A 22,408-nucleotide genomic window follows, 5' to 3' on the forward strand; every position below is an offset into this window, starting at 1 on the left:
TCTAGGCGTCAGCCGCTCCCCACTCCCCTCAGAAGGCTGCAGGACCAGCAGGTCCTGCTCCAGCTCTTGGGCCTTTGTTCTTTCATGGTTTCTGCTCACTCGCTTTCTTGGAACAGCTCAGACAATCTCGGAGGGCAGGATTCCTGCTTTCCTCACCCACCACCCTAGGGACGCCCTGCACCCAAGGCTGCGGATGCACCACGCTAGGTCCAGGCCTCCTTCCAAAGCTGCCCTCCTGGCACCTTCAGGTGCAGTCCCCGATGGTGTTGGCTGGGCACTAGTCGACTCCCCCGCTGACACTGTGGTGCAGACTGGGTTTCCATGGAGAAGGCTGAGGGCAGGAGTGGAAAGAGAGATGGGGGTGCCAGAGGAGGTGCTGCCAGGTGCCCTGGCTGCAGGCCACCAAGGCCAGTGAGGTGCTCAGGCCGCGGCTGCGGCTGGAACCGGAGGGGCAGTCTGGGGCCCGGAGGCTGCGGAGGGGCTGGCACACCCTGCGGCCCCATGCCGCTTCATTCGGTCGTTAAGGCGGCGACTTGCTCTGTCACTGGAAACTAGGAAAATATGGACGAGTATAAAAAAGGAAATAAAATGACCTGCAATTCCACCCACCAGCGAGAGCCCCGGCTAACACCTCCTGGTACAAGGGACTGCACAGAGCTGGTGAGAAACAGGCTGAAAAGAGAAAGTTTATTTTGGCGCAAACGTTTTGAAATCCATGCATGGACTTTCCTTGATTCCCAACTTCTCTTCCGCAAGCTTGCCTAGGACCCCCGGCCCCACCAGTCATGGCTCTCGGTGTTCCGTCCACCCAAATTGCCATCTTCCAGCTTCGCTTGCCACAGGCTTCCGAAGTCTGCCTCCTTTTCGTCATCTCTGCACGTATGCCCACACGCAGCCTCCCGTCTGGCCATCTGCAGCAGCGACCGTGCAGGTGGTAGTGCTTCATTTTTCCATGTGTGCCTTCTCCTTACTGTGGAGCTCTGCGCCTCGGCCATCCTGGGGCCCTCCTGGCCTCTGTCAGCGCCGGTCGTGGCTCCCAAAAAGGCTGGGACTTGCTGTCTGCATGCAGCAGGCAACGTGGGCCTGAGACTGTTTGCTATGATGCGTAATTCCCTAGGCAGAGATGCCCAGGGCCACAGCCTGGCTTCAGGAACTGTGGAAAGCTGGGTCTAATGCTGTGGCCGGTTAGGCCTGGCCCTTGACCATGACGACGGTGGTGGCTTCCTATGGGGAAAGAGGCTCAGGCAGGACAGAGGGGGGCCCTGCCCTCAGTCCCCCGAGATGTGGAGTACAGCACACAGATCTCTCCCTGAGGACAGTGGCGACCGTGAAAGCTCCTGTAGTCTCTGTGAGCCCAGGTATACCACCTCCTGACCCACTAGACAATCACGTGACCCAGTCACAGCCAGTGAGGCTGGGTCATGTGGCCTGTTGTGGCCGATTAGACAAGCTCATGTACCCAGTCATGGTCAATGAAAGAAACATGGGGCTCAGTCACAGCCATTGATATGGCGGCATCTGCAGGTGATCTCTTGAATGTTTCCACTTACCCTTAGGGTGCATGGGAGAGGACCTTACCAGTCCAAAGTCCCATTGAAAAGAGGGGCAGCCTGGGTCTTCTGGAATGTCCCGTCCTGGGGCTCTGACCTCTGCCAGAAAGCTCATGCACCTGGAGTCAGTTGTCCCTTGTTTCCCCTGGTACCCGACAGAACAGAGTGTGAGTCCCACAGTTTACTAATGGGGTCTGGGAGCTCTGACAGCATGGGCGTGTTTTCAGAAGTTTAAAGAATGTGTGGGGTGTCTGTCTGGGGGGTCTGGCCCTACAGCCTGCATACTGAAAGGGGCTTGTGGCACAGAGCAGGTCCCCATGATGCAGAAGGTATGTCTGTGCAAAGGAGATGCAGTGTCCTCCCTGACCTGCAGAGGCTCACGGTGTCCCAGCAGCAGCCAACAGCTACTCCAGGGCTGCCGCCTCCTTATGCTGTGGGGGACCAGGAGCTGTGGGATGTGGAGGACTTGGGGAGGTAAGTTGCCACGTTCGTCTGCTCAGCCCCGACCAAGAGGTCCTGGAAATTCTTGATTATTTTTCCACTCCAACTATGCAGCTTTGAATTGGATGGACAGGTGGGTGGGTGGGTGGGTGGACGGCTAGGCAGGTGTATGCATATATAAATGTGTGGATGGATGGATGGGTGGGTAGATGGTAGATCTGGGTGGGATGATGGGTGGTGTTTCCTGAGTTGAGTTGCCGGATGGGAGAAGCAGACCATCAGCTTTGGCCCTGGCTCTGGCCTCCCAACATATTTCAGCCTTATCAAGGAAGGCAGGTTCTCCAGCCCTCCCTGAGCCCTGGCAACACTTCAGGAGGGGTGGTGAGGGGTCAGGCCCACCAGCCTCAGCCAGGTACAAGCTTTCTAAAAGGTAGAGAGAGAGGGAGAGGGGAGGACAAGGAATGCAGGGCTTCAGCATGGGGCTGTTGACAGGGCCAGGCACGTGTGTGCAGTGTGTGTGGGTGGGCTGATGTGTTTGTGTCCACAAAGGAGCATCTGTGTGTGCATGAGTGGGCGTCCACCTGGCCAGGTGCCTCTGTGCGCTAGGGGACTGTGCCCCTGCACTGGGGCGGGACACCCTGCCAATTCCTGGGCGCCCTCCCAGCCCACCTCAGCGGCTGTGTGGGAAGCAGAATTTCCTCAAGGTTCAGACCCACTTACATCCAAATAGTCACCATTCTCTGTATGCTGTGGGCAGCAAAGGGGGCAGAGAGGCTGTAGCTGAAGTTCATAGAAATGGGAAGCCCCAGGGCTCACAGCCGATGGCCCCACAGTTCCTGAGGGCAGGAATGGGGGTCGGTGGGCACACCAGCTCAGGTCAGGGGCAGAAGGGAAGGCCCCTGGTGCCAGCACAGGTGTATGTGGGGGGCAGGGCTGAGGCCCACTTCCGCCTGTCCCTCCCACTGTGGGCACTGGGGGCCTGGGAATTCTGCTCCACTTCCCACAGCACTCTGGGCACCCCTCCCCCGACTCGGCTCCCCTTAGCCTGCCAGGCAGCGATAGGGCAGGTGGGTCTCTGTGAAGATGCCCACCAACCATGGGCTCTGAACCTCTGTCTGCCTCCCAGCTGCAATGAGAAAGCACCTTCCCTGATAATCCTGAGAGCAGCCGTGGAGGCCAAAGCAGGCCCCAGCCCTGTGACAGTGGGGATGTGTGCTCCTGCATACCACACACAGGACATGACGACTGTAGCAGCTGCCATGGCCAGTCCCTTCGCCCAGAGTCGAGGTCACCTGCACCAGGCTGCACAGATACGCACAAGGGGCATGTGCTTGGATTGATTGCTGATGTGCTCGGCTCGTCTGTCCCCCCACAATCCTAGCCTCTCCTCACCCTTTACGCGCCCCTTCCACAGTGGGCATCCGTCCTGCGCTGTCCAACTGAATCTGGGAGCCCCAAAAGTTCCTGAGAGTATTTCCCATGGACAGGAAGTTCAAGTGCACCCCACCAGGGTCCCAGGAAGAAGGCCCTGACAGGTCAGTGGGATTTGGGCAAGGGCTTTGCAATCTGTATACAGGTGTTTGATGACAAGCATCTTCATGAAGACCCTTCCTTTGTGTCCCCAGCAAGACAAACAATGGGTGCAGAAAGCACAGCTCTGCTTCTTGGGGGAGCCCACAGCCAAGGCCGGATGTGTACCCTGTAGCTGCGGGGTTGCCATGGTGGTCCTGCCTCTCTGTGACCTCTCCCCATGACTCTGTCCCCGGCTCTGTCCTGCTTCTCTCAGGAGCTGGGTTGCCTGACTGTGCCTCTAGCCGCTGTGACGTGTGGTCTCTGGATGACTCTGTTCAGCTGTGGGACGAGGGCCTTGGGTTCATTTCCCACTGAGCCCCGTTCTGCCCAGGCGCTGGTTTAGTTTGCATGATAGGCAGCACCTGCTGGTCCCTCTGTCTGGCGCCCGGCGGCCTCTCCTCCGAGAGCACAGGTGATAGAAGAGAGCCCTTCTCCCACAGCTTCTCTTCCACATGTGTCTTGGCACCTGCTAATCCTTGTGATTTGTGGGAGCTTCCAGCTTGGGCCGTGAAGTCCCAGCTGTACTCCCAGCAGCCTGAGGCTCCTGGGGTGGAGGTGGGCAGAGCTGGTGGCAGGGACACAATGCATTTTCTCCATGTCCCACGATTTTCTTGTGTTTCCTCTTCCAGTCTTCCCATGAGCTGGGTTATGTGCAGCTGTGGCCATGTATAGACGTGGCTGCGTGCAGATGCCACTGTGTGTAGACGTGCTGTGTGGAGCCAGGGCCATGTGTAACTGTGGCTGCGTGCAGATGTGGCTGTGTGCAGCCAGGGCCATGTGGGGGGTGGGGCTCAGGCTCACTTCTGCCTGTCCCTCCCACCGTGGGCTCTGGGAACCTGGGAATTCTGTGTGCAGCCAGGGCTGTGTGTGGCCTAGGCCCTGCTCTCTCCCCAGGTGAGGGAAAGGCCCGATACCCCACAGCCCCGAGCAGAGCTTAGCTTTGCCCTACTGGCAGTAAGTGTGCAGGCCTTGGCTGCTGGACTGCTGGACGCCCCTGCTGCTGCACTGCTGCCCTGTGGGTCTTGGCAGGGTATTCTAGGGGCTTGGGTGGGGAGAGTCAGAGCAGAGGGGATGGGGGCTCTTGGGCTCAGACTGGGGGCCAGGGACTCCTCCCGCTTCTGGCTGGCTGTTTTCCCTCCTGCAGAGATGTGAACATCGAGTCTGGGCGAGGCCTGCAAGCCCAGTCCATCCTCACCTGTGTGTGCCGTGCGTAGTCCCTGTGCCCCTGCAGCCCTGCACAGCTCTCAGGGTCTGACAGCCACAGTGAGGCTGCAGGCCCACCCTGAGACCTGCTGACGCGGTGTGCTTCCTCCAGACCTTGTTCAGGGGTGTATAGGGCTCATCCAAAGTGGACAGACCAGTTTCATTCGAGCGCCATCCCGTTCATCCTGCTGCCTGGGCAGTGCCCAGTGAGAGTGGGAGGCACAGCTCCTGAGCTGTCGGCAGGGATCGATGCCTGGTGGCTTAGCAGTGCCCGGAGAGCTGCCATGTGCACGAGCGTGTGGTGCTGTTTGGGTGCAGGATGCCCTGCCTGTCATGGCAGGGGCCCCCGTGTCTGGGGGGTCTCGGAGAAAAGGCCAGGGCCTTGGTGAAGGTGGCACACACATGCTCACACATGCACTTTTGTGGTCAGCCTGGGCAAGCATGAACAACCACCAGAAAGTGTGGTCAGCAGGTGGTGACCCTAGCAGTGGGGTCACCGTAGTGAGGCCCTCTGGGGGAGAACCCGCCTGCAGGGTGCCTCTTGCCAGCAGGACTGTGGCACCTCCTGGTGTTCCAGCTGCAACCTGGGGTTGCTGATCTGCAGAGGCACTTGGGGGCCAGTGGGATGGCTCAGTGGGCAGATCTGAGAACAGCCTGTGGTGGTGGCAGCCCCCGGCAACAGGTGAGCTCCCTGAGCCCTCCTGGGCAATGTGCGCCACAGTGCCGGCCGCGGAGACTGGGAGGTCCCACAGCACGGAGGTGGGACAGATGGGACAGGGTGTGGGCTCTGGGTTTTCGTCCTAAGTCAGGGAATATTTCAAATAAGCTGAGAAGTAAGGAGTTAAAACTAGCCATTTGCCTCCTACTCGCCAGGTCACTGCACCTGCCCTGCTCCCTCTGTCTTGTGGCGTGGTAAACTTGGTGCTCATTCCCTCTGCTGCGCCCTGGACCCCCACCTAAACCACTACATCTTACTTGTACTGACTTACATATTTAAGGAGAGGGAGCGTGAGCCAACTTCCATCTGCTGGTTCCCACTGAATGCCATGTTTTACCATGTTTTGGCCTGCAACCCTTTCTTTTGCCCAGTCCTGGCTCTGCTCTATCCTGGGGCTCCCTGAGCCAGCAGAGCCCAGCTGCCCTGTTGTCTTCCCAGCGCCCCACCAGGGACAGGCCAATGCTTCCCTGAAGGACCACTAAGTCAGGGGATGAGCTGGCAACAGGCTTGGAATGGATAGTGTGGGTCCTCTTGTACCCCCTGTTGGCCTCTCAGCCCATTGATCTGCTCTGGGGGTGAGGTGGCCACAGCCTAGTTGTTGTGAGGACCCACTATGACACAGAGCCATGTGAGATGGGAAGACAGCTTCTCTCCTCACCTCCAACACGCTGGAGGTGGAGTGGCTGGTGCATGCGCAGCGGCCCAGTGGGGTTTGTGCTGCTTCTCTGCTCTGGTAAGAATGGGCTTTGTGTGCAGCAATCATATACCAAATATCTACTGTGAATTTCTGTGACTCCATGAGTAGGTTATATGGCTTGACTGCTGTAAGTCTGGAGAGATAAGAGGTGAAATTCATGCTAGCAGCTTGTGGTAGAGAGGTTCACAGATGTGTTTGATAGACAATAGAGAATTGAGGCGAAGAGATATGATTTCTTGGGAGTCAGGATCCAGGAGGACCAGGATCCAGGAGGAGTCAGGATCCAGGAGATAGGATCCAGGAGAAGCCAGGATCCAGGAGGACCAGGATCCTGGAGGACCAGGATCTAGGAGGAGCCAGGATCCAGGAAAATCAGCCTCCAGAAGTCAGGGTCCCAGGGAGATGTCAGACAGAATCCCCGATGTCTCTCAGAAGCTCCCGCAGTTGCTGTCTTGGGCAAGTTCTCTGAGCGTGGACGCGGCTGGCTTCACTGTGTCTGTTCTCCTGGTCTCCACTGACTGCAGGGCTGGGATTTGTCAGCCTCTGTGACCATGTGATCCAAGTCCCTTGAAAACATTTCTTTGGATGGAAAATGTGCGAAGGGTGTGTTCTGAATTTAGTCCTGCGTTTGCTCTGGGTTATCTCCTGCTTCCCTGAGGCATCCTTGACACATTAACATTGTGTGCCGTCACTGCACAACATGCTGTGCTGTCACACAGGTGGTGGAGGTGCTGAAATGATCCACAATCCAGCTAACATGCACGGCTGTTACTCCTTGTAACACCTTTTGGTACGGGGCAAGCGCCTTTGAGATCAACTCGCTGGGCACATTTTGAGGCGCAGGTCAGAGTGCTGTGAGCCCACGTGTGCCCTGCACCGGGTGGCAGCACTGGCAGCCGAGCCGAGGTTCTGCACATGTGGTCACTAGCTGCCCGGTCCCCAGCTGCCAGCGTCAGCAGCCACCTTCCACCCTCTGCTTCGAGGGATTTGGCTTTTTCAGATTCTAAATAGTAGCAAGATTGTGCCTCTCTTGCGTCTGGTTTGTTTCACTTAAAATATTTCTAAGATTTTGTCCATGTTGTCACAAATTCAGGGTTTCATTCATTTTTGGACTGAAGGATCTCTGCCATGCTTTCTTTGTCCAGGTCCCCAGGCTGATCCTGTTCTTGGGGACTGTGAGCTGGGTTGCAGGAGTCTCTTCCCCTTCTTGCCTCACTTCTGTGGTCCCACAGCCAGGTGTGGGATGCGTGTTGCCATCAGTGTGTAAGAGACCCTTCCCGTTCTCTGCCAGGGCTGTGCCCGTCTGCCTTCCCAGCGGCAGGTCACCCTCTCTGCAGTTCCTGCGCCCACACTTGGGATCTGGGTCTTGTGGCTACCAGTGTTTGGACAGGTGTGAGGTGGTTGCTCAGTGGGGTTCTGATCCGTGGTCACATGATGATCAGTGGTGCCGAGCCCCCTGCCCACCTGCTGGCCATTTGCACACCTTCTTTTGAAAAAGATCTACTTGGATCCTTTGCCCACTTTTCAACTGGGCTATTCTTTCTCTTGCTGATGAGTTGCTTCAACTCCTCATGTACTTGAGCTAATCACTGCTGCCCGGGCGCTTCGTTTGCAGCCGTTTCCTCGCTCCTTGGAGCCGGGCTCTTCCCTCTGCAATGGCTCGCTTGGCTGTGCGGAAGGCTGTTAGTTTACACAATGCCTTTTGTCTAGTTGTGTTTTGGGGCTGCATCTTGGAGCCGGTTCCTTACCGTGAATCATACTTTCTCTCCTGTTAATCTGTCCTTTTAGAAAACCCAGGCGAATGCTTCATTTAAAAACAATACTTTTCTTCTCTTTCCTTTTTTAAAAAAATATTTATTCATTCATTTGATTGGCAGAGTGACAGAGAGGGAGAGACACAGAGATCTCCAAATGGCTACCAGAGCCGGGACTGGGCCAGGTTGAAGCCAGGAGCCTAAGACCCTGCCACGCCTGCCTCGTGCTGCAGGGGCCCAGGCGCTTGGGCTGTCCTCTGCTGCCCTCGCTGGCACTGGCAAGGAGCTGGATGGGCACTGGAGCTGCAGGGACTTTGCATGCGGGCTCTTTGACTTTGCTTTTACCTGTGATGACGGCTGAGGAGCTGGACACCCTGGGAAGCGGAGCTGGCATGACAGACGATCAAGCTGGAGGGCCCTGCTCCCCAGATCCTCACGTGTCTCCAGGGCCTGTGGTGCTGGCCCCTTCTTCCTTGGACCCCCAGGGAATCAGGGGACCCTTGTCTGCAAAGCTTGGCACCAGAATTGCAGAGCCTCGGCTCATGGGCCTGCCCCCGGGCCTGCGAGCGTGGGGGGCCCTTCTGCTGCCTGAGGGGTGCTTGTTTTAGGACTGGCTAGCTGGGATGTCCAGTTGCACGGGAACTTGCGAGCTGGACTGTAATCGGAATCTTTCTCATGCGGGATTTGGAAGAGCGCTGTACTCTGTTTTGCCCAGGGTGCTCCCTGAGGCCTCCCCCGACCCGGCCTGCCTCTGCTTCGCTGCTACTCCTGCTGCTGGTTTTGTTTTTCTGATGTACAAGCAGTGCCTGTTTCACGCAGAGAAATCACTCGCTCCAGACAAGCAACAGGAAGAAAGTGAGTGAACGCTGGCAGCCCACCCACACGCTGGGAGCTGCACGTGTGTGTGGGTCTCTGCAGATGTGGAGAGCTGGCCGCACGCTCCCTGCCTGGTTCAGACGTCTACCCCAGCAGGCACCCCCATTGCTCTTGGCCTCCCGGGAGCAGCCCTGTGAGCCCAACACAGGCCCTGTAAGGCCAGAGGTTGTACATCTCCCGGGTGTGGTAGCTAAGGCAGCTTGTGGGACATCCTGAGGGCTCCTTCGCTTCCCATGCAGCTGCCTGTGAATACACTCGACGAGAAGCAACAGGCGATGAGGAGCCGTGGGCCTGGGCCCCTCTACCCACATGGGAGACCCAGAAGAAGCTCCTGGCTTCCACCTGGCTCTGTCTCAGCCATTGCAATCACTTGGGAAGTGAGACAGCTGATGGAAGATCTAGCTATGTGTCCGCTTTGCAAATATAGTGAAAATAATACAACGGAAATAAAGTCCTTTCTCCTTCCCTTACTCCTCCTTAGTGTGTGGGGTGGCCGCCACGGCCAAATTCCACTGCCTGGGGTCTTCACGGAGGGCAGTGCTCTGCGTGCAGCCTGGGAGCCAGCAGCACAGGGCCCCTCTGGGCATGCTGGGGCTGCCCACTCACCTGCTTGCTGTGTCCTTACATGGACTCTGCTGCTCTCTTCTCCTAGGAACACGGATCACAGGGGATTAAGGTCCACCCCAGTGGCCTCATGGAATGTAATCCCCTTGCTAGGACCCTTCTCCAAGGAAGACATCGCTCCAGGAGTTAGGGGCCAGGACGATGACAGGAATTTGGAGCCTCCTCACACCTGGGCCCAGCTTCTTCCGGATGCACTGGACTGCAGTTTCCTCATCACACTCGGGGAACGGCAGGAGCACCACCTTGGACACGCCCGTGTGGATGACACCACCGCCCCAGGTTTCTCCCTTCGCCTGGCAGCCAAGCTAGGGTCGCAGGGCTCTGGTCCCTGGCTGTGTCCCTGCCTTAGGTCTGCAGGTCAGTTACTTAGGGAGTGCTGTTGGGGCAGAGGTGGAGGTACCAGCTGGCCCCAGAAGGTGCAGCTGCTCCCCTTTGGCCAAGATGGACAGATGTTCCCCTACCCCCACCTCGGCCTTGGACCATCTGTGTCATCTTCACAGCCAAGAGGCTCAGCAGAGATGCCAGGCTAGGGTTCAAGGAGGCTCTTCCCAAGCTGGCCCTCCTCCTCCTGTTCCCCATGTGCCCCTCCTAACAGACAGAATCTTTTGTCCACTGGTTCTTTCTCCAGAGGGATGCAACAGCCAGGGCTGGGTCGGGCATAGGCCAGAAGCCTGGAACTGCCGCGGGTCTCCCACATGGGTGCAGAGGTCCAAGCACCTGGGCCATCCTCCCCTACTTTTGCAGGCACATCAGCAGGGAGCTGGATGGGAAGTGGAGCAGGCTATGAGCTCCTTTAATGCCCCCTTCCCATGCTGCTTGCAGCTGGACTCCATGCTGGGCCCATGCTGGACCTGGGCAGAGCTCCTAGAGGGAGTGCGCTGCATTGGTAAGGAGGAAACCATGGCTGCCCGCCACCACCTCTGGGGCCAGTGTTCTTCAAGCTCAGAGATGACTTTATCCAGGTGGTGGAGATGATGCTACTTCCAGGTGAGTCTGCAGGTGCAGGCCTGCTCAGACCAGGTGGCTGACAAGGGGGGATCCCGGAGAGAGGAGGTGTGAGGTGAGGGGGACAGCCATCACACTCTGTGTCAGCCCCCAGAGAAGCTGCCCATGAGGGACACAGACCCAGGTCCACAGGCAGCTCCCTGGAGGAACAGTGGAAACACGTGTGGTCCCACAGGGAGACAGTTACACACCAGCCACCTGGCACACATGGACACATGCATGCACACTGTTATACACACGCACACTGGCACATATTCGGGCAACATGCCAGCACACACACTGACCCAGTCAGGGCACCACCGTGCACACACTGACCCACACAGTACCCACACATATGCACACTCGCTCACAAGAGAATGACTAAGCCCAAAACTTCAGAGAGGGCACATTGGTGGTGTCGGGGTCTCAGCGGCAGGGCGGGGTGGTGTTGGGGTCTCACTTGGCTGCAGGGTGGGGTGGTGTTGGGGTCTCACTTGGTGGCACATTGGTGGTGTTGGGGTCTCACTCGGCAGCAGGGCGGGGTGGTGTTGGGGTCTCACTCGGTGGCAGGACTTGCTGGGCAAGGCTGGCTCCTTGCAGGGCTGGGTCCTGGGTCATCAGGCCGGAGGCTCCAGCTCTGAGGCAGGCCTGCCCCTTCTGTGTTCCTGTGTATTCACAAGCTGCTATGGAGAAGGGATTGGGGGACAACCTTCATGCCTCTCACTTACTTAAAAGTGACCAAGAGAAAGCAACAACAACAACGACAATCAAACAGACTTTCTGAAAAGCAGTTCAGCAAAATGTTGCAAAACAGACACCTGTGACTGCACGCAGGTCTCTAACCCGGGAGCTTCCTCTGCCTGGTTGGCCCCTGGAGGGCCGGGGAAGCCGCACCAGCAGCTGGGGCCCAGCCCTGGATCCCCGGTGCAGCGCACCTGACAAGGCCGCGTGGCCCACGCAAGGTTTCTTGGGACAAGGCACTTGTGGGCTGCAGAAGCCTCACTCCACTGCTGTTTTAAAATGTGCGGGAGACCAGGTGGGGAGCGCCAAAGCCCTGCCCTCAGGTTATCCCGGCAGGCGCTGCGAGGAATGAGGCAGGGAGAGAAGGCTGAGAGGGAGGGGGTGAGGGAGACACCTTGATCTTCTGGGACGGCTTCGGAACCGCGGGTCCCTGCGCTGCTGCGTTGAGCCAGTTTGGGCCCAGGGAGCCCAAGGAGCCCAGGGGTGCGTGGGCTCTGTGGGAGTAGAGGCTGGTTGCGCTTGCCGACACCCCTAAGCGCGCACGGGTTCTGGAGCAGCAGGAACCCACTCTGCCTCTCCCCGCGGCGCTCCCCTGCTCTGCCGAGCCTATTAATTCACCCCACCCCGGTCTGGAGCCGGCCGGCCGCGGGCAGCTCAGGGCGCGCCCCCTCGGGCGTAGACGCCGTTTTTCTCCGAGTTTCTCCGGGGGCTTAGGGACGAGACGCAGCGAACAGGGCGCAGGCGTGGAGAAAAACCACAGGTGACAATTTTTTTGTTGTTATTTTTCAACGTTCGGACTTTTATAGGGACTCCCCATCTGTCAGTTTAGCGTGTCCATTCCAAAAAGTTCTGCAGCGGGAGCAGCACGGGAGTTGGGTGCAGAACCCCGGTCCAAACCGGCTAAACCACCGCCCCACTTCCGCCTCGCCTCAGGGAGCTTGAGCGCTCCTGCAGGGCGCGCGCCCACCCTGCCCCCGCCGCTCTGGTCACCCGGCGGTCCCGCCAGCTGGGCGGACACAGTCCCAGGAGCCTCGACCCATGCCCTGCGGGCCCCCGAAGTCCTTCCTCTTCATCTCCGTACCAGGTGTCTGTGGCGAAGGGAGGTACCGTCACTGTCGTCCCGGACAGCGAGTGAGCGGACCGCGCGGGATTAGCGCTAGGACTAAAGGCTGGGACGAGTGCCAGGTGCCCCGAATCAGCCCCCTCTTTGTGGTCTCTCTCTCCTCACCCTGCCCCCTTCCCCGATTCTCGGCCTCGAGCAAGCTGGGTGGTGGTGCTGGTTTGTGGACCTGGAGGAGGACTTGGAAAGAAAAGGGGTATCCCGGGCAAGGGAGGCGCACCCTACAGTTACTCCCAGCTAAGCAGTAGGAACTCCGTCTGCAGTGAGGGAGCCTGCGCGTGGCGCACTTCGTCGGTCGCATCTCCCCGGGGCCTTAGCAGCCAGGCAGGTGCGGGAAGAGGGTGAGGAAGGAGCCAGGCGCGCCAAGGCGTCACGACCAAAGCCCCCTTGCCCTTTCCACTCCGCACAGCCAGATCGATGCCCCAGCGAAGTTGATGCCTATGAGCTAGTGTGTGGGCGCGCGCGAGGTGCCAGGGAAGGGCTCCGTTTCGCTGCCTCCCTCCGGGACTCGTGGGGCGGGGCTTCTGTGTCTTTTCCCACCCCCGAACTTCCCGCGGCGTGGTGGTGGGGGAGGGAGGGATGCGAGTGCGCCAGTTTGGGCGCCCCTGGCGCCGCCGCCCAGCCCTTCCCACTTCATCCAAGTTCCGTGCCCCTGCCAGTTTAGGCGCCCGTCCGCTCGCGCAGCGTTAACCCCGGTCACGTTGTGGCGCGCGTAGCAGACTTGGATTTGATTGGGAGGGGAGGGAAACGAAGGGGCTGCAGGCAGCCGCTGGACAATTGACTCCGAGCCTTTATTGTTGTAGCCCCCAGACAAGTTTCTACACAGAGATGGACGTCCCAAAGCTCAGCAAGGGGCCTTTCATCCTGAGACCCTCGGCCTCCGGCCAGAAACCTGCAGCTCTGCCTGGGAGTCCCCGCACCTGGGGCCCCAGGCTCAGTTCCGCCCCCAACTCGGTTCCTCGGCAACGCCCACCCAAAGCCCGCTCCACCCCCGCCCCGCGAGTCCCAGCCTCTTGCTCCCTCAGGGCGCCAGGGAGCCATCTCCCCTGGCTGATCCCGCAGCACAGCCATCCCTCCCGCCCCTCACTCCCTCCCCGCCCCATTTATGGTGGTCTCCTCACGGAAACCCAGGGCGCTCTCCCGGTCTCCTTCAGGCGCTGCTCAAAGCACCGCTGCGGTTCAGAACCGGCTCGTGGCCGCGACCAGTTAGAGGCGGCTCGTCATCAGCAGTGGGGCTCTTGCTCACCCAAAGCGAGTGGGGACACCGCCCCGCCCACCCCTCCCTCTCCCCCAGTCGCGAACAGGAAACAGACACAAAAGCAGCGGGCTCCCCTTCTCTGCGAGCGACAGGTGGGTGCCAGGCAACTAAGGCGCGTGCCGCTGGAACCCAGCTGCGCGCAAAGCTCGCGCGGGCGTGAGCAAGATCTGTGCGCTGCGAGCCGCGCGGAGCCACCGCGCTGATCCGAGGCCATGCCGGCAAGGAGGGCAAAGCCGCAGGGATAACGCGACGTGCGCTCCCCGCGGGGAGGGGGGGTGCTCCAGCAAGTCAGGCAGGCCCCAGAGGCAGAGCTTCCCCCGGCTGAGGGCGCAGTCTCCGCCCATCCGCAGCGCCAGGCCTCTCACCAAGCTGGGATTCCTTGGGTACCTGCACGTGGGCCTTGAAGGCTCGAAGGCCCAGCCTTCCAAGTCCCGTCAATATCCCCCGGGGCCAGTTACTGCCGGCGTGGCCGCGCGCCATGCAGCTGCTGGTCGTAGCGCTCTAGCCAGGTACGCAGCTCCGAGACCTGGTAGCCGTCAGGGCCGCGACCGCCCTGGTACATGATGGTGCCGTTTTGGATGACATAGAGGCGCTCAAAGTAAGCACCATAGGCCGAGCTGCTGGAGTTGGCCATGGTGTCCAACACCAGGGCACAGCCGGGCGCGCCTTGCTGCAGCACACGGGCTGCCCTGACCCGGTCCTCCAGGCTGCGGTGCTGCGGGATGACGTAGGGCGAGTCCGTGGTGACCCAGCCATCCGAGGGGTGTGCCTCCTCGATGTAGATGATGAGGAAGTCGACGTCGCGCTGGTACTTGGTGACCAATCGCTGGAAGGCGCTCATGCGCGCCATGAATGGGGGTCAGGTGCAGCTGCCGAAATTGAGCACCAGCGGCCGAGCGCCCTGCGCATAGTCGAGGATACGTTGGCTCTGGAAACCGTCGGGCAGGACTACCTCGGAGTTGGGCGCCGGACCACCCTCGTGCGCCTGCTTGAAGAAATCCAACTTCTGGCCGTGCCACACTGCCCGGAGCGACGCCAGGGTGCACAGGCGGTTGTCGTCGGACACGCAGATGGGTGGGTCGTCGGGGGACACCTCCTCGCCGTCGCTGTTGAGCTCCACCTCGGGCTCGGGCTCCTCGCGGCGGCGGCCCAGGACGTGCTTGCGGATGCACAGGAAGTCGAGCAGCCAGAGCATGAAGGCTGTGCCGAGAAAGCGCGGGAAGAGCACGAGGCACGAGGCCGTCTGCGCGCAGAGCCGCAGGGAGTGAAGCAGCAGGGAGCGGAGCATGGTGGCTGCGGGCCCCGAAGCTCCCGGGGACCTGCCACCCTCCCCGACCACCAACCGCGAGGCGGTCTGGCGAGGCATCTGGGTTTCGGCGGGGCGGGAAGCTCGATTTATAGCCTTCGATTGGTGGGAGACTCCGCCTCCGGCCCAGGCCCGCCCCCTTGCAACTTGAGCCCGGAGGGATCACCCAGCGGCGTGGCCAATGCCCTAGGAACCGTGGCTGGGTGGGGGGGCGCAAGCGGGTGGAGGGCGGGGCGGTCCGGACAAAGGCTGGCTGGAGACAGGCTGGGCCCCGCAGCAAGCACTCGGGACAGGGGACTCGGCTCCGCCACCGCCGCCCAGGACCTGCAGCGGGACAGGGGGACCAGGCACCGCCGCGGCGGTCCTTCCTCCAGCACGAGGAGCAGCGCGCGCCGCCTGGGTCTCCAAGGGCCTCAAGGCTTGGCCCCAGCCCGCACGCCCCTCTCGCCGCGCACCTGAGTCGAGTTCGCAGGCGGCCGCCGCGCTGCGCCGGAGCTCCGGTTCGCTTCCCGCGCGCCGCCGCCAACGCCGCCCACGTCGCCGCCGCCGCTTGTGCGGGGCCGCTGCCCAGGTGCCGCGGGAGTCCGGCTCCACGGCCGCCGTTCCGGTGGTCCCGGCCCCTGCTCCTCAAAGGACGCGGGCCCGCCAGGAGGCAACTTTGGGTTCCCGCCGCCCTCCTGGCTCGCCCGCGGGCGCTGCTCGACTGCCGGAGCCCGCCCGCCCGCCTCCCTCGCGCGCGCTCACACTCGCGCCTCGCACACGGCCGCCCCCCGCACCGCCCCGCCACGCACACCGCGCTCCGCGCCCCCCGCCGCTGCCCGTGGCTGTCGTGCGCAGCCCAAGCTCGCGCAGCGCCGGCCGCGCCCGCCCCGTCCCATCGCGTTCCCGCTGGGCACCCGTGGTTCCCGGGTCAGTGGCCGCCGGGGCCCGGCTGGGAGGTGCGGAGGGCAGGGTCCGTGGTCGGGGGAGCCCCCCTGCACCGGAACCGGGGAGGACCGGGGCGCAGGCGGCACTGGAGCTGCGCCCCACGCCGACTCGGGAGAGCCCCGGGCGCTGGGCATTGCGGGCGCGGGGTGGCGGGCGCGGGGCGGCGCCGGCCCCAGGCGGCTCTCCCACTAGGGGTAGCTGTTGCCTGAACGCCGGAGCGCTCCCCTCTTGCTGTTAGCCTCTCCAGGCGCAGCCCCGGCCGCCGGGCGCACCCGTCCCGTTCGTCCCCGGACGTTGCTCTCTGCCCCCGGGAACGTCGAGACTGGAGCGTCCGGACTGAGCCACCTTCGTGGACCCGGAGTGCGGCGGCCCGACTCACCGCGGAGGCGCCCGGACGTGCCCAGTGCGTACTTGCAGCCGAGGAATTTGGGGGTGCGGGGCAACAACTCAAGTCCCTGGGGGGGGTCCAGGGCATTCCCGCCGTAGCCGGCGTGGGGACTTGTGGTTGCGTGGTGTAGGGTAGGCGGCTGGTGCTCCGGGGCGGCGGCCCAGGGAGGTGCCCTGAGCCGGGGTCCGCGAGGGAAGGAGCGAGTTGCCTCCCGGGGCAAGGCCCGGGCTTGTTTGCGCACGGGCTGCCCCTTGCCTGGAGAGCCAAGCTGCCGTGGGAGCCCCTGCGGTCGCGGGGACTCGTCCTGGGCGGCGGGGCTCCTGCCCGAGTTGGCCGCCGTCACCGCTGCCGCACCCGTGTCCCGTGCGCTGCTGGCCCCGGGGACCGGGCCGCCTAACTTCTCCAGACCGAGGTGGGAGCCCGCAGAGCGCGGGCGAATCGGCGTTGGTCGGCCAAGGAACATGCAGGAGAAGCCGACTGCAACCTAGGGGTCCTGGGCACATTTGGGAAGGTGGAAGCCCTGCCGTGGGCAGGGTCCTGACCTTTTATCCCCGCGGGGCCCCGGGGGACTCTGCCCTCTGAGCTCCCCTGACTCCGGGCTCCCGCAGGTCAAGCCGCTGAATGTGCAGGGAGGAGGGAGGGGAAGTGTGGGTCCAGTTCTCTCCAGTTGGGGTCGGGTGGGGGGATGGTCTGGTGGCTTGGGGGCAGGGGTGCGCGGTCCTGGAACCTCCCATCTAGGGGGAGCCCGCTGAGATGTATCCCACTTTTTCCAATCCCCTCCTCTGCACCTCACCACCCTGGCATGCTTGCTGGGGGAGGGGTCTCACTAGTCGGGCTCCTGGTCCCAAGCAGGACGCCTGGGAGCCTTCAGCTCAGTCCCTTTCTGGGGGAGGAAGGGGAGCCTCTGAGCAGGGGCTGGTTTGTGAAGTCGACCTTCTCTTCTGGACAGTCTCTCAAGCCTGGTTCTTTGGTTTCTGGGATGTGCCAGTCCAGGACATGGGACAGAGCCCCAACCCCGTTCCCACATTTCCTCTCAGAAAATGAAAAAGTCACCCTGGCTTGGGAGATCACTCCTGTGCCTCCTGGGATCTGGTGGTGTGTGCATGCGTTTGCACCTGAGAGTATGTACGTGTGTGTGGCATGCGTCTGTGTGTGCATGTGTGTGGCACGTTCAGGGCAGATGTAAGGCCATCCCCTCTGGTCCCCTCTGCAGGCACAGTCCTTCCAGTGGCAACAGCGATGCACAGACGTGGCCTTTCTCCTGGGGGCAGTCACCTGCTCTGCCATCTGTTGTGGTTTCCTGGGTGGCCAGGATTCCGGAATGTCGGGCCAAGTGCTCGGGCCGTCTGCTCCCACAGCCTCTTTGGCAGGTGAGGACAGACCCAGGGTCCAGGCTTTGGGACAGGGCACCTGACTTGGTGGTTCTTCCCCCGCCCCATGTCCCTCTGCAAGCCTCTCACCCAGGGCAGCACGCCAGCTTGAGGAGACCTGGTCTTTGCTACACCTGCCTGTGCTGTCCAGGCCCCTCCTGGCTGCTGGAATGAGGACTGGGGGAGATGCAGGCTCCAGTGCCCGTGGAGGCCCTGCTGTGTGCACGTGGGGTGCAGCTGGGGCTGCTTGCTGACCCCCTGCCCCCTTCTGCCTGCCCTCTCACAGCTCCAGCAGGGGGTGGACAGAGGAAAAAGGAGGTTGAACTGGGTCCACTTGGTGTCTGGGAGCCACTTGGGGAAAGGCTGGGGGGGGGGAAGGGCGGAACCCTGGCCTTTGGATGGCCTCCCACCCCCCCCATCCCCGGGGAGGAGAAGGGGAGGTGCTGCCTACCCTTGAATGGGAGGTTGGAGTGGCCTTGGCTCTGGGTCCGTTCTTCCTGCAGGAAGACCTCCTCAGGTCTCAGGGACAGGTGGGCACGTTGGTGCACCTGGAGGACTGGCAGAGAACTACAGGTGGGTGTGCTCGGGCACCATGCCTGGCCTCCACATGGCCAGTTAGGGCTCCTGGTGTCCTGGTGACACCCCAGGAGCTCCTGGGCAGTCTCAGCTCTGAGCTCCCAGTCTCCTGACCTGCCCCTCCCCTCTCCTCCCCGCTCCACTTGGTCCAGCCAGGCCCGCCCTGATCCCCCACCCCCTGCCAAGCCCAGTCTCCCCTGCCCTCCCGTGTCCTCCCTGTGGGCACCCCTGCCACCCACCAGGCTGTCGTCCTGGTGGTTGTGTTCCTGCCGCTGCTGCAGGCTCCAGCCCCACCTCTTCCAGCCTGGCCCGGCTGGCGCTCCGCAGTGACTAACCAGAACCGGCACCGGGGAGGCGCCCAATAAAGTTTGTGAAATGTGCAAATGTGTGCAAGCGTGCACTTACTGAGAACTCCTTGTTTTGGGAGAATTTCCAGCTATATCTCTCTCTGCCCTCCACAAGTAGGGAGCAGGGCAGGGCGTGTCCCAGTGGCTGTGGGACAGACACTTCCTGGGAAACTCCCCTCGGCTGGGGCCTGTTCTGGCCCCTGTCATCACCTGGCCACCAGTGCTGGTGAACAGGCCCTGCCTGCGGCAGCCTGGCCCACTCCCGTCTGTGTCTGCACTTCTTGGCTACCCCTCCTGGGGGTGCAGACATCTGACCTGGAGGTGTCCCTAGCACAGCAGGCGACGACTCTGGGAGCTGGAGGCAAGAACGCTGGTGATGTGAGTTTGTGGGCGGTTATTGGACAGCCTGGGAGCTGGGCCAGGAGAGCCTGCTGGGGCCTCAGGGCCTGGACCGGGCAGGAGTGCTTGGCATCTTTTTGGGGGTGGAGGAGGCCAGAGGCTCCTAGCCAGAGAGGGCCCAGGCCATGTGGCTCACCTCGTCCTGGCCCTACCTCCACTTCGCCTGTGTGGGCAGGGGTGGGAAGCGGCCTCTGGACGTCTTTTCCAAGATGCCCTCTGTGACTGCAGAAGCTTGAGAAGACCAGGAGGCTTGGCCCACCTGAGGAGACCCCCACCCCGGGCTCATGTTCTGGTCGCTTGTTCCTGGTGGCTTCTGTTGCCTGTCTCCTGCCATGGCTCTGGGCGCCCCCTTTTGGGCCAGTTCAGCTCAGGCTGCAGCCCAGCCTGAGCTCTGACCTGCTCCTGGCATGGCAGAGATGTGACTGAGCATCCTCAGGCTTCCGCAGGGATGAGCCAAGTCCTTGTCAGAGGCTGCTTGTGGCTGGGTGGGCTCCTGGTGGGCTGCGTGCTCGGGCCATGGCCTGGCCTGGCAGGTGCCCCCTCTCCACCTCTGAGTGTGTCTGGGAAAGGGTGGGTCCACCCAGACAGGAGCATGTCTGTGTCTGAGGAACCTCAGAGTCTCCAGCTGGCAGGCAGGCTCAATGTCTCGGACATGCCCTGGTCACACTAGCATGCGGAGTAGGACGCCAAGTGTGCACGTGCGTGTGCAGCATGTGTGTGCAAACGTGCCTGTCTCCGTGCATGCGTGTATCTACTTGTTTGTACCCAGCCTTGCTCCAAGGTGGATTTCAGGCTATTGCCAGGAAGCTCTGGAAGGAGCTGGAGCTAAGAAGGGAGACAGGAAGGGCCGGTCTCCCATCTGAGGACACACTGGCTGTTCAATGAGCGCAGATTTTGCCCCAAATGCGCTGGTGGTAAAATCTGGCAATAGTTCCCAGGGTAAGGAAGCTAAAAATGAGCTGTCCTCTGGTGTCACAGGTGCCTGGGGTCGGAGTCCCAGCCCTGCCCGCTACTCACTTCCCAGAGGCTTGGGTTAGCAGAGATGTGCGTGGGTGGGGCAGGGGTGGAGAGCGCTTGGGGCCAGAGATCTGCTGAAAGCCCCTGGGCTCCACATGCCACCCTGCTGAGTGTCCCCGGCTGTGTGAGGATCCCTCCCGCCTCCTAGGAGGCCCTTCCAGACCCCCCAGGGTTGCTCTACACACTGTTGCCATTGAGAAACCCACCCCCTAGCTGGCACAGGGCAGGTCCTGGCTGTGGTGGAGAAGATGGGGTGGGGGCCCCCAGGCAGGGGAAGAGCCTCCTGGTAATCTCCCTTGGAGGTCCCTGAGAGACCTGCCCTTTGTGGCAGGTGGAGGAGGGAGAATGGTAGAGCCACTGTGTTCCCAGTATGGGAACAGCACCTGCCACAGCCCCCACTGGGTCATCTGGGGCAAATCAGCAGAGCTTGGTCCCTCCGTCGTCTCATCTGTAAAATGGTGCCTCTGAAGGTGGTGGTGAGGCAAAGCGTGTCCTGGGGACAGTGCTCAGGGCACGACGGGGAAGCCCTGACTGCAGCCCCCCAGCAGCCCCCCAAAAGGACTCTGCTGAGGTCTGTCACAGAAGCCTGTCTCTGGGCAGCCTTGTGGTCTCTGCTTACTGTATTTTATTACGACCTGTAAGATATGCCTGTGGCAGAAAGGTCACCCAGGCTAATGTAAACTACAGAGCTTGCTGACTGCAGCCAGTGAAAAGTCCAGGTGGAGCCATGGCTGCACCCAGGTGCACCTGCAGAAATGGCCATGACCCGCCATGCCCACCCCTCAGTTGTGCCCTCTGAGCAGCAGGTGTCCTGTCCACCCACATGGACGAAGGCACGATCTTCCGTGCTGACTTGAGAGGGAAGCCTGGGGCAGGGGTGTCGTCTGAGGCTCAGCCAGCCTGAAGATGCTGAGCTAAGTCTCTTCCGGATAGAGGCATTCCATCCGGGAGACCTGTGGGTGGAGGGAAGGGGTCGGGGCAGGGGCCCACTGAAGGGCAGGTAGAGCCCTTCTCCAGCTTGCTGCCTACTTGTGCAGTGTGGAGTGGGCCCCACGGAACATTCTGGGCTGGCAAGCTGGAGTGGAAAACCTCGGTATCCTGGGGTGACAACAGTCTTATTTGCTTTGGGATTTCACAACTACGAGAGGGAAGTGAAGGCAGTGGAGGGGTGAGGATGGCAGCTATCCCAGGTTGCAGGGCATATGCCTAGGGCCTGGGCCTTCAGCCTCCACAGTGGGGGTTCACTGTGGCTACCACAGGAGGAGTCAGGCAGAACAGCCACAGGGCCCCTGCGGGAGACCCCTGGAGGCTGACCACACACATCTTGACTCTCCTGCTTGCGTGGTCTTGGCTAAGTTGGTGTGCTCCCAGCTGGGGCAGAGCAGCGTCCAGTGGAGCGAACCCTACCTCCAGGGACACACTCTCTCCCTCTGAAACCCAGTCTGCCACGTGCTGTCACCTCAGCTTCTACCCTCTTTGTCCTGGAGTTAAGTTCCAGGTGGCCCGGGGTAGGGTAGGAGAGGTTTTCAGGAGAGAAGGGGTCTCCAGGAGAGCCTGGGGTGGGGGACATGCAGAACGGAAGAGCCACCCCACAGGTCCTGAGAAGCACCTGGCTTCTTGCAGGAGAGCTGCCTGCTTCCTGTCCCAAAGAGGAGGGGCACTGTGGGGCCCTGGGAGTGCCCTAGGGACAGCTCCACCTTGGTGGATTTCTGCAGATAAATGGGTGTCAGCAAAGCCCTGAATCTGGGACTTTGCAGGCCCCAGGAACTGTCTCCAGGCCTGCGTGGTCCTTGAGCGTAACTGGAGGGGATCCAGCTCTGTGAAACCATGTGGTCAGAAGATGACCCCCACAGCGGGTGGGGATCAGGTGGAGGCTGGGGGTGTTGTCAGGCAGACTGATGGAGGTGGGATGCCTATGGGAAGGGAAATGCAAGCCCCCACCCCTCCCACCTCCTCTCTGCCCCTCCAGCTCCTCCTCTGTTATCCGCTCCCCTGCCCTTCTCCTGACGCCCTCCTATCTCCCTCCCTCTTCTCCTGGTCCCCTCGTTGCTGAGCTGGCCCTATGGCAGTGAGAAGATGCTGACAGGGACAGCGGCCCTGGGGACTCCCCACAGAGGCCTCTGCGTCCAGGTGGCCCCTGGTTGTGGGGCCGCGGCCCACCCCCAGCACCAGGCAGGCTCGGCAACTGCCCTGCTCCTGCTGCAGCCTGGCTGGGATGGCACCAAGGGTCCTCTGCTGTCCCGAGCTCTGCCACAGCTGGGAGCTGTCCCGGGATGCTGGACGCGGCCACTGCTGGAGCCGCGACCCCTGTTCAGGCAGCCCTGGCCCTGGCCTGGCCGGTGGTGGGCTTGCAGGGAGTCTCAGGGGCACCTCTGTCCTCAGGAAGGGCTCTTTGGAGAGGAAAAAAGAACACATTTCAACACCTCCAGATTCTGAAAATGGATTTCTCCCAGGGAAACAGAGACCGGGAGCACGCTCTCTTCCCTGAGAGGGAGCCAGGAAAACAGCGGGGGGCGGGGGAGGGGGAAGGCTTTGCAGGG

The 22,408-nt window shown here is 61.5% G+C and overlaps 1 protein-coding gene across 1 annotated transcript; it reads right to left on the bottom strand.

Annotated features, from left to right (window-relative positions):
* Nucleotides 1-13,613: 13,613 nt before the first annotated feature.
* Nucleotides 13,614-14,946, bottom strand: DIO3 (iodothyronine deiodinase 3). The gene has a single exon (XM_004600025.4). The coding sequence runs from the start codon at nucleotides 14,902-14,904 to the stop codon at nucleotides 13,993-13,995; it is 912 nt and encodes a 303-aa protein (XP_004600082.2). The 5' UTR covers nucleotides 14,905-14,946; the 3' UTR covers nucleotides 13,614-13,992.
* Between the last annotated feature and the right edge of the window lie 7,462 nt (nucleotides 14,947-22,408).

The sequence above is a fragment of the Ochotona princeps genome, chromosome 26 (genome assembly GCF_030435755.1).
Source record: "Ochotona princeps isolate mOchPri1 chromosome 26, mOchPri1.hap1, whole genome shotgun sequence".
Taxonomy (NCBI): domain Eukaryota; kingdom Metazoa; phylum Chordata; class Mammalia; order Lagomorpha; family Ochotonidae; genus Ochotona; species Ochotona princeps.